We start from the raw sequence: 13,994 nt of genomic DNA, 5'->3' as shown, positions 1-13,994 counted from the left end.
AGAAAAGTCAGTCCTCCAGAGCCAAAGGAAAGCTGGGAAGGAGAGGGATTGTCCCCAGGCAGAAGCAAACCAGTGGTGGGCTGCAGGCGGTATGCCCCGGTATGGACGTACCAGTGCCTGCTGGGAGCACCGGGTACCGTTCCGGTACAGTGCTCCGGAAGGCCCGCCCGCCCGCCTGCCCTCCTTACCTCTATTTGAGCTCTTCGGCGCTTCCGCACACGCGCATGGAGTATACAGTGCCTGCGTGACGCTCCGCCAAGCAGCTGGAGCGTCACGGAGGCATCGTGGAGTGTCTCAGGAGGTAGGGAGGTAGGGATGCATGTGCGTGCATACTGTGCGCATTCATGTGGTGGACACCGGGCCCCATTGCAACCTACCTGTTGCAACAGGATCCGGAACCCACCACTGCAGCAAACCTGGAGTGACTGAACACTGGGGCAGAGGTGGGCATCACATAGAGTAACCATTGGTTCGCCCAGCCTCAGAAATGGGAGCGTGCGCCCCATCCGCACATGCGCATAGCCTTCCGGGCAGAGGTAGTATTCAGTCGGTTTGGATCGGTTCGCCTGAACTGGTAGCGGAAATCATAAGTGGGCCCTCCCTCCTGCCCTGGCACTATATCGTCCTATTTAGGGGTGTTTTTTGAGCAAAGCACATGCACAAAAGGCTGGGTGCATGCACGGATGTGGTCCATGTGAGCGAAGCAAGTGCAGACGTGCGCAATGGCACATTTGCAAACCGGCAGGAAAGGTAAGTGAAAACCACCCCTGCTTTCCCCCATGTGCACGGCCTTCCATGCATGCACATGGCTCCAAAAACACGGCAATATATGGGCAAAATAGCACCGGGGCGGGTGCCGGTCTTAACTGCCAGTTCACCCAAACCGGGCCAAACCGTCAGCAGCCCACCACTGCATTGGGTGGTTTCTTTTGGGCCTTTTTGCAAATTTGCCCCAATGTTCCCTAAAACAGGGAGATTTGTGTAAAGATTTCAGAGTTGGGCATTTAGCCTCCAGCAAGAGAGGCCACTTAGCTAATTTTGGATGGTCTCAAAAACACACAGGTAGTCCTTGAGATACGACTGTTCATTTAGTAGCCATTTAAAGTTACAACAGCACTATAGAAAAAATTATTTAAGGGCTGTTTCTCACATTTACGACTAGTGCAGAATCCCCACAGTCAGATTCGCTGAACAGCTTTCGGTTAACAACAGTGGCAAGAAAGGTCATAAAACGAGGCAAAACTCACTGAACAATGCTTAGAAACAGAAATTTTGGGCTGTAAATCGAGGATGAGCCGTGTTGTCTGGGGAATTCTGGGAGTTGGCCAAGATTTTTTAAAAAACAACGCTGTCGCCTTCTGCAGCCTTGCAACCCCAGGACTTTTAGATGGGAACTAGGAGGTAGGATGGGAGCACCTGGGGCTGGGAGGCTGACCCCTTTTCCTCCCCCAGGGGCAGCCTAGCCTGACTTTGAGGAAGAAAAGGGGGGCCGCTTCTGAGTCCCCCACCCCCACCCCCACCCCATCTCAAAGCCTTCCTTTGTGCAACAAAACTCTTGCAGGAGAGTTTGAAAAGGCTGCTGGCATCATGAAGCTCAGCTCTTCCCCCTCCTCCCCCCCCCTTTTCCCTGCCCTGCCTTGCAGCTGCCCAGGGTTTGCGGCCTAGAAAACACCTGCCAAGTGAAGGCGTTGCCTTGGTGACCGTGTGACGCTGGGCATGTGCCAGGGAAATGCTCAATGCGCTGAGGCTCCAGAGCACGAACAAGCGTCACTTCTGGACCTCCAAACTTTGATCTAGAAACGGCTTTTTCCAAAGGGATCAGAAACATATAACATTCATGGCAGCTGTCAACAGGCAAAATCTTGAATTTTCTGACCGAGGGGATTCCCTGCATCCTTTCAGCCCTGGAATGGTTTGCCTTGAATGGTAACCTTGTAGTTACGTGATGGCAAAGAGGATGAATAGCCCACCACCGGCGGCCCTAAGAAGTTCCATCCTTCCGTTTTTTTTTTACAACTTGAGGTCCTTTCCAATGGATTGACCTTCCTTCCAAAGCCTCCGTTCCCAGGTTAAATATTGGAGCCAAAATAAAAACCCACAATTTTAATGACCATCTGTAGATTATTATTCCCCCCCACACACACAAATGGTGTGGACCATCCGTATTCTAAAGATAACTTTATAAAAGCCAGCTAAAGTTCCATGTTTGCATTTAACAATGGGTAAAAGCATTCTTTTCAAACCTCATCCGAATGCGCACGGCCTTCCAAGGGTTTCTCCTTCCCAAATAATGTCCTTTTTCAGTCCTGGCTTTAAAAAAACCCTGCACCTCTAGCTTCACTCCATTTGCCCCTTTTTTGCCCTCCGGTCAAATTTGACCCGCTTAACGTTGTGGAATGAACACATCCTCGAAGCCCCGAGTTGCCTTATGCCAAAATATTCAGCATGAAGTGGAAATGAACATCAAACATCGTTTGAGATTGGTCCCCTGGGCTTTTTTCAGAGTCAACTCACTCGAGGGATCCCATTCAGATGGCTCCTCAAAGTCCTCAGGGTGTTGAGCGCATCTCGGGCACCAGGGTCCATCTCCTTTTTCACCTTCTGGTTGGCAGCGAAAGCACAGATAACACAACCCCTGGTGGAAAATAGCAACAGCCCTTAGACTTATATACCGCTTCAGAGTGCTTTCACAGCCTTCTCTCTAAGCGGTTTATAGAGTCAGCCTATTGTCCCCCAACAATATGGGTCCTCGTTTGACCCACTGGAAGGCTGAGTCAACCTTGAGCCCCATCAGGATTGAACTCCTGACAGTGAGCTGAATTAGCCTGCAATACTGCATTCTAACCACTGTGGTACCAGGAAGGAGAAGGGGAAAGGGAATAAGAAGGAGAGGGGGGAGGAAGGGAGGGAGGGAGGGAGGGAGGGAGGGAGGGAAGGAAGGAAGGAAAATAGCAATAGCACTTAGACTTGTACACCACTTCACAGTGCTTTTAGAGTCTTCTCTCTAAGTGATGTACAGAGTCAGCCTCTTTCCCCCAACAATCTGGGTCCTCATTTTACCCACCTCGGAAGGATGGAAGGCTGAGTCAACCTTGAACCTGGTGAGATTCAAACTGCCAAATTGCAGACAACTGGCAGGCAGCAGAAGGAGCCTGCAGTAATGCACTCCAACCACTGCGCCACCATGGCTCATGGCATAGACATTGCAGAAAAGAGAGGACTAAGACTAGATTACTAGATTGCCTAGACTTCAAGACTAGATCCCTCTCAGAAGCCAGTGTTTCTCAAATTTGGTGACTTTTAGCCATGTGGACTACAACTTTGGTGTAGTATTGAGGTGCTGGCCTGGAAAGCAGGAGACAGTGAGTTCTAGTCCTGCCTTAGGCATGGAAACTGTCTGGATCAGTTACTGTCTCTCAGCCCAGATTTGTTGTTTGTTTGTTTCTTATTTATTTGGTAAATTTATCTCAATGTAGGGCTATTCTAGGCTGCTTGGGAAAATAGGAGGAGAAAGGAGTATTAGGTATGTTTTACAGTATGACAAACTTTTTTACCGGTATGAGTTACAGTAGCTACGCTGGCTGGGGAACTCTTGGGGTTGAAGTCCACATGTCTTAAAGTCGCCAGGTTTGAGAACATCTGTTTTGGACCAGGATTGCTATTTTGTTTGACTTTTCCTGTATCATTTCTTGGCTTTCAATTTACAGCGTTAGCATCTTTGTTGGACTCATGTGCTGGTTCCCCTTCCTGTCCTTTCCGATCCCCGCATCTCTATGGGGACAACAAGACAGGATCGACCACGGATCTGGCTCAGCCTCTCACACTCACAGGAGGACGAGGGTGACGAGGAGAAGACAGACCATGAGAAGGTTCCGCTGGCAGAGCAGAGAGCGACGATAGGCCTTGATCCGTCCACCACAGCGCCAGTTTTTCTGGAAGCAGCAAAGGCTCAGTCCGACCAGGGGCACCGCCACAAAATAGAGAACTGCAATTGCAGCGCAAACAACATATCCTGCCTGGTATCGAAGGATCTGAGCAAGGAATAATAATAATAATAATAATAATAATAATAATAATAATAATAATAATAATAATAATAACAACAACAACAACAACAATAACAACAACAACAACAACAACAACAACAACAACCATTGTCATCGGGGCACTTGGCACCAGGTCCAAGAATTTTACAAGATACATCAACAAATTGCAGCTTCCTGCAATAAGACCAGCAGAACTGCAAAAACTGCGCTACTCGGAACATCTTATATCTTAAGAAGGTCCTTGGTTGATACCTAGGACGCTGGCAGCAAACCGTATCAAACATTAGCACCAGTCAATGGTATTTGTGATGCATTTTTGAATGTTCAGTTGATTGAGTTTCATGTTTAATGAATAAAGTAAATAATAATAATAATAATAATTTAAATGTTAGTGAACAACGACTAGCAGATCAAAGGCGATTTATTATACGGAATAAAGTGTTTAGCAAAGTTGAACTTGAGGAAATTCAGGCAAATTGCAAAACAAAAAAAAACAACATCACAAGAGGAATTAACTGATACTCAAGACACAACTAAAGAAATCGTAGTAGAACTCCCAGAGGAAGCTGTCGGAGAGGAAATAACACTACCACCAGAACCAGTTACCATTGAACCAACTGATGAACCAACTCAAAAACAAAATGAACTGAAGGACAAGATCATGGAGCATTTTCTGGCTAGTGAGGAAAGGCAACGTTTACCATCATTAAAAACTGTCCTAAGAAAATTTTGGGTCCTAGCATGAAAATGGTTAATGCAGTGCTTTCAACAATTGAATTGGGATCCATTTTGGAAACGAATCAGTTAATGTACAGTGCAGTCACTAATGAACTAGGCATTAAAATCAAAGCACCTAAGCACACAATGGAAAAAGCATCAAAGCCAAGTGGAAAATCCGATTAGAACAAAAAGTCAAAAAATTAAGGGCAGATGCTAGCAACTTAAAGAACATGCATGAGCCACGGCTTAAAAACAGAAAAATCATAGATCAGCTAATCAGAAGATATAGATTGGATACAAGAAACATCAATGAAGCTGTAGAGATTGTAAAACAGCAGATAACAGCAACAGCTAGGAAAATTGAGAGATATGAGGCACGAATCATTCAATATAAACAAAATCAACAATTTCGATCAGACCAACAGCGTTTTTATCAAAGTCTTAATGTGAATGGTGACACCAAAAGTGAAAAACCAGAAAAGCAGGCCACAGCTGAATTCTGGAAAGAATTGTAGGAAAATGCAAAGGACTACAATAAGGAAGCAAAGTGGATACATGACTTTGACGAAAGCATTGGTAATAAACAAATGCAAGTATTAGAAATAACAACTGAGATGGTCAAAAATCGAGTAAAAAAAGTAAAGAATTGGACATCACCTGGAAATGACCAATTACATGGTTTCTGGCTCAAATATCTGACCAGTTTACATGCAATGTTGGCCAGGCAACTGAATGAAATTTTACAAAATGGTCAAATTGATGAATGGTTGACAACTGGAAAAACATACTTGATTCAGAAAGATGCAACTAAAGGAACAATACCTGAAAACTACAGACCAATAACATGCTTGCCAACAACCTTTAAATTACTCACAGGCGTTATTGCAGATAACATTATGGATTATTTGGAAACAAACTACATCTTGCCAGTAGAGCAAAAAGGCAACAAAAGAAGGAGTAGGGGCACAAAAGATCAGCTCCTAATTGATAAAATGATATTAGAAAATTGTAAGAAAAGAAAAACGAACTTGAATATGGTCTGGATTGATTATAAAAAGGCATTTGACTCATTGCCACATAGTTGGATCATAAAATGCTTAGAAACTACTGGCATTAGTAAAAATATTACATCCTTCACTGAAAAGGCGATGAAACAATGGAGAACTGAGTTGGCAGTAGGGAATGAGAACTACAGAATGGTTAATATCAAGCGAGGAATTTTCCAGGGTGATTCACTTTCACCTCTTCTCTTCATCATCGCGATGATCCCACTATCAGTAATCTTTAAAAAAATGAAATTAGGCTACCAAACAGCCAAAGAAGCTGAAAAAATTTCACATTTATTATATATGGGTGATTTGAAAGTCTATGGAAAGTCAGAAATAGAAATCCAATCACTGACAAACACAGTCCGAGTATTCAGCACCGATATTTCAATGCAGTTTGGCATGGAAAAATGTGCCACTCTATCCATAAAAAGGGGCAAAATCACTACATGTGAGGGAATTGAAATGCCCAATGGCCAACTAATTAAATGCAATGAAAATGAAGCCTACAAATACTTAGGCATTTTGCAGTTGGATAACATCAAACATGGAGAAGTAAAAACTATTGTCAGGAGAGAGTACACCAACAGAGTTAGGGAAATTTTGAAATCTAAATTAAATGGTGGAAATACAATCAAGGCCATAAATACCTGGGCAATACCAGTTATAAGATACACAGCTGGTATAGTTAACTGGACACAAGCTGATTTGGACATTTTGGACCGAAAAACCAGGAAACTAATGACAATGCACTACAGTTTACATCCACGCGGTGACACTGATAGACTATTCCTGCCCCGAAAATCAGGTGGCAGAGGATTATTACAAGTGAAGCAAATAGTTGAAGAAGAAAAACATGCACTGGCTGATTATTTAAAAGAAAGTCAAGAATATCTATTAATCGAAGTAAAGAACAAAAATCTACTGAAGGCCCAACAGACGAAACAAGAATACAGAAAAGATGTGATAAAATCAAGAATGGAGAGTTGGCAGAACAAAGCATTGCATGGTCAATTTCTGGAAAAAATAAAAGATAAAGTGGACAGTGAAAAAACTTGATTATGGTTAACAACAGGTACATTAAAGAAAGAAATAAAGTCACTAATCCTGGCTGCGCAAGAACAAGCTATCCGAAGAAATGCCATTAAGGCCAAAATCGAAAAAATCCTCTGATGATGCCAAATGCAGACTCTGCAAAGAAGTTGATGAAACTGTTGACCACATACTCAACTGCTGTAAAAAAATCACGCAGACTGATTATAAATTGCGGCACAATTCAGTAGCACAAATGATCCACTGGAATTTGTGCAAAAATTATAATATTAAAACAACAACAAACTGGTGGGAACATAAGCCTGAAAAAGTCACCGAAAATCAGATGGTCAAGATCCTGTGGGATTTTCGTATACAAACAGACAAAATACTAGCGCATAACACACCAGACATCACACTGGTTGAGAAAAATAAGGTTACAATCATAGACATTGCAATACCAGGTGATAGCAGGGTCAAGGAGAAGGAACATGAAAAAGTTGCGAAATACCAGGACTTAAAAATCGAAATCCAATGATTATGGCACAAACCAGCAGTGGTAATTCCAGTGGTAATCGGCACACTGGGTGCTATTCCAAAAGCACTGGAATTACATTTAAAACAGTTAAAACTTGACAAAATCACCATCAGTCAAATACAAAAAGCTGCACTGCTTGGATCTGCACGTATATTACGAAAATACGTTACGACGTCCTAGGCCCCTGGGTGGGGCCCGACTAGTAATCAATGCCAAATCCGGCGAAACAACTGGCCGCTGTGATACAATTCTGTTGATGCAATAATAATAATAATAATAATAATAATAATAATAATAATAATAATAATAATAATAATAATAATAAAAACATCATCATCATCTTTAGAGAATGATTTCTCTTACCTATCTCCCCATTCTGTTAAATTAAATATAATTTGTGGGTTTATTCTGAGCCTTGGTGGAACTACTTGATGTAGTAGTTAAGATACAAGACTAAAAAACTAGTCCCACTTTGGGTTTGAAAGCCAGCTAGGTGATTTTGGGCCAATCACCAGGAGACTGGGAGTTCTAGCCCCGTCTTAAGCCTGGAAGTCAGCTGAAGGACTTTCAATCAGTTCTCAGCCTCAGCTCAACCTGCCTCACAGGGTTGTTGGTTGGGGAAAAGAGGGGGAAGGAAGAAGTCTTGGGAACATTCACCATCTTGTATATAAAAATCTAAAAAAAATCTAAATGTAAATCTGAAAATCTAAAAAAAAATTCATTCCAATTTCCTCAAAATCTTTCATTGCCCCTTACCCAAGACACCCATTTACTAATGTCAAATTTTACTAAATATCAAACCTGTCAGATATTTCCCATTCATATATTTCTTAGCATTCATGTACAAGTCATTCCCTATAAGTAAAATTTCCAGGCAGCCAAATTGGGAGATTCCCAGGTCTGCTAATCATTTATCTTGCCGAATTTTCAAACATCTGTCTGGGAATTTTGAGAGCTGCAATCCAGCACATTGAGGTATGAGGGAGGATTGTTGTAGATGCTGAGTTGTGACAGCCAACACAAACCCCTTAAGAACACAGATGGGGGGGGGGGTGTTCCACTCTTCCAGGCTCACTACTCACCTGAGAAGTTGTAGCAGTTGATGGCTCATTCAGGGCATCCTTCAGCAGCTCTGTGGAATAAAACAAGGCTATTTAAAAGGAGAAGGAGATCCCCCCTCTTCTCTTGTGATTGTACCATCTGAATGGGCCAACGGAAGATTGGGTCAGAGTATTGGGCTTCTCCCCAGCCTCCATGGAGTCCTTGTGCAAGCTCTTCTACTCTTAAGTAAGGCTGCATTAAGGAAATGAGGAGGAAGCAGGAACAGACGGAGTGGCAGAAGCCAATTATTGCCAGAGTTAATTACCTAAGAGATACTTATCAAAGCTAGACAACCTGAGATTCCAGGAGCTCTCCTGATCATCAGATCACCTTCTCAGAGGACTTCAGAGGTCCCTCCAAGTGAGACCTAAATCATAGGTTGCTCTTCTTTATCTCAAGCATCATGTCTTTCTTCTGTGGAGGCCATGCTGAGGGAGAACAGGGATTGCCTTCAGTTTATCACATAGTCACTTCCTTTTGGGGGTCTCCTTTGGCTGCAGGAAATCTTCCAGCACCTAAGTCAGGGGTGTCCAAACCTGGCAACTTTAAGACTTATGGACTTCAACTCACAGAATTCTCCAGGCAGCATAACTTACTCTCTTGTAATCCCTTCCTCTGCAATCTCTCCACTTAGATCAGAGGTCTCCAAACTTGGCAACTTTAAGATTTATGGACTTCAACTCCCAGAATTCCCTAGCCAGCAATGCTGGCTGGAGAATTCTGGGAGTTGAAGTCTACAAGTCTTAAAGTTCCCAAGATTGGACACCCCTGCCATAAGTGATGGGAGGAGAGTAGCATGGCAGCCCCCATGGGAAGTTGGGGTGGGAGATCAGCATTGCTCCCCAAAGAGCCCAGAAACCTGGACCTCTCATTGTGCTTGACTTGGCATCATCCTGGTGATTGGCATACTTCCCAGTTTCTAAAGCTCACCTGTGCCTACTTTGTTGCTTTCGTCTGCTGATTATTTGAAATTTTAAAGCACTTTGTGCTGGATTTTATTTTATCTTGAAGAGCCAGTTAAAAACATCTGTTAAATGAACACCTTGCATCTTACAGCAGAGTGGTGCTCCCAAGCTATCCATTTTTATGGTCCTCAGTCCCATAATGTTGGGGATATTGAAAGAGAATGAAATCTAGTAATTCGTTAATTTGTTTTAAGTGTGTAGATGCAATATAACAGGGATATTAATGTACAATATAGGTACAATACAATGCAATACAATAGCAGAGTTGGAAGGGACCTTGGAGGTCTTCTAGTCCAACCCCCTGCCTAGGCAGGAAACCCCATACCGTTTCAGACAAATGGCTATCCAACATCTTCTTAAATATTTCCAGTGTTGGGGCATTCACAACTTCTGGAGGCAACTTCTGTTTCACTGATTAATTGTTCTGTCAGGAAGTTTCTCCTCAGTTCTAAGCTTCTTCTCTCCTTGATTAGTTTCCACCCATTGCTTCTTGTTCTACCCTCAGGTGCTTTGGAGAATAGTTTGACTCCCTCTTCTTTGGGGCAACCCCTGAGATATCAGAACACTGGTATCATGTCCCCCTAGTCCTTTAATCAGACTAGACATACCCAGTTCCTGCAACCGTTCTTCATATGTTTTAGTCTCCAGTACCCTAATCCTCTTTGTTGCTCTTCTCTGCACTCTTTCTAGAGTCTCCACATCTTTTCTACATTGCAGTGACCAAAACTGAATGCAGTATTCCAAGTGTGGCGTCACCAAGGCCTTATAAAGTGGCATTAACCCTTCACGTGATCTTGAGTCTATCCCTCTGTTGATGCAGCCTAGAACTGTGTTGGCTTTGTTTGGCAGCTGTGCAGTGTGTAGCAGCTGGTACAACTTTGCTTTCCTGTAATTCTTCAGAAAAATCAGACTGAACTATTTAACAACTTATGCTCTGTCCTCATAAGAAAATGTTGCAAAATTTTTAGACGTGCAAGTATAACGTATTTCCCAAATTGTTTCGAAACAAAATATTATTTTAAAATATTCTAAAATGTTTCATTAAGTAATATGCTTCTATCCTGCCAAGTCTATCATTAGAGGCTGTTGGCTTACGGATGACAAAAAATATCATTAAATACTTGCAATATTAATTTGTAATATATACTTGAATATAATTGCACACATAATTCTGTCCTTTCTCAAAACTAAGAAAAGACAGGTGTTTATTAAGCCCTAGGAACTAGGACTGAAGGAAGCTTAAGCTACTACATTAAAAGCTTCCCACATTCCATTAAAACCTTCCATTAGGGGGTGGGGAAATCCCTAATGAAGTCTACAATATGCTTCTATTTTGAGAGAGGAAGAATACAAATATCACTTTGGAGGGAAATCTTGAAAAAAAAACCCTGACAAAGAATTCTCAGGTTGAATTCGCACGCTGCACCAAGCCTTAATGTGATGTCTAAGGCTTTAGCTCAGCACAACATGTGGACCAAGATATATGTGCCTTATTTGCAAGTTAGCAAGACAAAGCAAAATACAAGCCAGAAAAAGAAGGAATACGTCTAGAATGGTCTTCTCTAAGGTACATGAGGAACTAGCTAGCAAACTAGACCTGCCCACAGAAAGGTTTTGTAGATACATTCTTAGACCCATGAAAGGGACCTTGGGGTCATCTAGTCCAACCCTCCATCTAAGGCAGGAGACCTTATACCATTCCAGACAAATGAATGTCCAATCTCTTCTTGAAAACTTCAAGTAGTGAAGCACCCACAAGCGATTCCATTAATTGTCCTCGTTATCAGGAAATTTCTTCTTAGTTCCAGGTTGGGGTGATGGCTATCTACCCACTGCTGCTTCTCCTTCCCTCTGTGCTCTGGGGAATAATCCCCTCTTCTCTGTGGCAGACTCCCAAGTACTGCAAGATTACTATCATGTCACCCCTAGTCCTTCTTCTCAATAGACTAGACATACGCAATTCCCTTAAGCACTCGTGGTAAGATTTAGCCTGCAGATCCCATATCACCTGCATTGCTCTCCTCTAAATCCTGACCCTTGTCAGCTCCCCAGCCTTTTAGGTCAACAATCCCCAAGGCAGCCAAAAAAGCAATGCAATCCTAAATTGCATTAATAGAGGATACAATCAAGTTCAAGTGAGGTTCTAATATCACTCTATAAAACTCTATAAAGCCTTAGTAAGGCCACACCTAGAGTACTGCATCCAGTTTTGGTCACCACACTATAAAAAAGATGTTGAGACGCTAGAAAGAGTGCAGAGAAGAGCAACTAAGATGATTAGACATCCATACGATGGATGGTTGCAGGAACTGGGCACGGCTACTCTGGGGAAGAGAAGGACCAGGGGAGACATGATAGTAGTCTTCCAATATTTGAGAGGCTACTGCAGAGAGGAGGGGTCAAGCTATTTTCCAAGGCACCCGAAGGCCAGATAAGGAATATTGAATGGAAACTGATCAAGGAGTGATTCAACCTAGAAATAAGGGGGAACTTTCTGACAGTGGGAACAATCAACCCATGCAACAGATCTTACCTATAGAAGTTGTGGGAGCTTCATCCCTGGAGGCTTCAAGAAGAGATTGGACTGCCATCTGTCAGAAATGGTGTAGGGTCTCCTGCTTGGGTGGTGTTGGTGTTGAACCTGATGACCTACAAGTTCCCTTCCAACTCTGTTAATCTGTTAAAAGTTCTAGCAGGTGACAAATGCTGATCTCCATGCTATCAAAAGCTTCACCCGCCCAATTCTGCTCATTAAGCTGCTCCCAAGAGCACACAACTACATTCATTTCCTCCCCAATTCAAAGCACCAACAAGATGAAGAGTTACTTACCTGTGGGGAAAGGATTCTGTTGGACCACATCCAGGTAACTGCGGACGAGGTGATAGAGGCCATCCAGAGGTCCGGGAGGTTGGTGTTGAGCAGGAATGCGCTGATCAGCACCTATATCGGCAAACTGGAGGATCGAGAGAAGGTTTCCTTCTGCAGAGCACTGCTGTGAGTGGACCAAATCTCGGTGGACAAAGGCAAAGGCCAGGAAGAGGAGGAGCACATGTCCCATTCCAGACTCCAGCAGGGTCCAAGACTAGCTTTGTTTCCCAAGGGGGCCTGATCCCCAGACACTCTAGCAAGGTACCTGGGGAAAGCACGGCCTTTCTTTCTCCCTGCCAACCAACCAGGGGAATCAGCTTCTCCAGCCCTGTAGATCTTCTTCCAGGCCCCAAGTCCAGCTTGCCCAGGAGAAGACAACAAGAAGAAGAGCGCTTAGGACCACTTCTGCCAGGTGTTTCTCCACCTTCAACTGAGCAAGTCTACCTCCTGCCGAACCGCTTCCACTTCCAAAGAAGTTTGGGGAAGGGTGGGGAGGTGGAGGAAGACACAAAAACCAGCTGGACAGGTTTGATGCCTCCTGATGACAAGGCCCTGCCTGCTGCTTTCCAGCTCCTGGGATGGAGCAGGGTGGGGCCACTATACCAGGTGGAAGGGAGTAAAGAGTGAAGCTGGGTTCCCCCCCCCCCCAGGAGCCCTGCAAGGGCTTGTCCCCAATTTCTGTCCCTGCCCCTCTGCTGTGCTTTATCCCCCCCCCTGGGGGGGATGTTTCCCATATTTTTGGGAAGATGGCAGCAGCTGAATTGGTTGAGGGAAAAATAAGCAGGCTGTAGGGAGCCAGTTGTTGGTTTGGGCTGGTGGTGGTGGAGATGAGCTGAGCTGGCTCGCATCTCTCACATCCCATCCAGCAGTGCTGGGGCCATGGAGGAACTGTACATGGAAAAGGGTGGGGGACTCCTGTGTGTCTCACAGTGCCCAATTGGTACTCTCTGGTTGTGCACTACTATTCGTTTCTCTCCTCAAGTTGTACAAAGGGGACATGGAGGAAATAGGGAATGGCACTTCTGCAGAAAACCGCCAAACAGATTCTTCCTCCCTCCCCTCCTCCCTCCCTCCCTCCCTCTATCCTTCTTTCCTCTCTCCCTCCCCATCCTTCCTTCCGTCCCTCCTTCCTCTCTTCCTCTGCCCCTTTCTTTCTTCTTTCCTCCCCGTGTACTTCCTTCCTCCCCGCCTCTCTCCCTTCCTCTGTCCTTCCTCCCTTGAGAAGTGCAGCAAAACCAAAACAGTCAGGCAATTTTACACAAAAGATATGCTCACATTGTTGGAGGTGTAACCGTAAAAATACATCTTTATTAGAATGATGCTGTTTCTAAATTAGGACTCCAGGTTGAATGTTCTTTTGTTGCTGGTCTTTTGTTCTGGATCTGTCATCAAGCAGCATTTGACTCTCAAGGATCACATTGATCTTCTCCAAGACATCTGTCCCTCACCTGGTCATTTAGGCCTTCCAATAGCGCTGTTACACCTGACAAGTGCATTCATTGCTGGTGAAACTGAGTTAATCTACCTTGGTTGCTGGTTGTCCTCTTCTCCTCTTTCCCAACATCAGAACCTTCTCCAGAAAGCTGGGTCTTCACACAAGGTATCTAAAGTAGGGTAATCTGAGCTTGACCATCTGGGCTCCCAGGATGAAATCTGGGTGAATTTATTCAATGATCC

At 44.0% G+C, this 13,994-nt stretch overlaps 1 protein-coding gene across 4 annotated transcripts in view; it reads right to left on the bottom strand.

Moving 5' to 3' along the window:
* Window positions 1–12,774, bottom strand: part of PROM2 (prominin 2) — a 48,654-nt gene extending 35,880 nt beyond the window's left edge. For all 4 annotated transcript variants that reach the window (XM_081960965.1, XM_081960966.1, XM_081960968.1 and 1 more), the window contains exons 1-4: window positions 12,279–12,774; window positions 8,465–8,514; window positions 3,829–4,031; window positions 2,515–2,635 (exon numbers count right to left, since the gene is read on the bottom strand). In XM_081960965.1, the coding sequence (XP_081817091.1) occupies window positions 2,515–2,635; window positions 3,829–4,031; window positions 8,465–8,514; window positions 12,279–12,507 (603 nt within the window). In that variant the 5' untranslated portion in view covers window positions 12,508–12,774. The remainder of the gene's footprint in view (window positions 1–2,514; window positions 2,636–3,828; window positions 4,032–8,464; window positions 8,515–12,278) is intronic.
* Between the last annotated feature and the right edge of the window lie 1,220 nt (window positions 12,775–13,994).

The sequence above is a fragment of the Natrix helvetica genome, assembly GCF_964273705.1.
Source record: "Natrix helvetica genome assembly, chromosome: 8".
Classification (NCBI taxonomy): Eukaryota; Metazoa; Chordata; class Lepidosauria; order Squamata; family Natricidae; genus Natrix; species Natrix helvetica.
The sequence above is the reverse complement of the archived record's forward strand: the minus strand, read 5'-3'. Positions and strand labels throughout refer to the sequence as shown.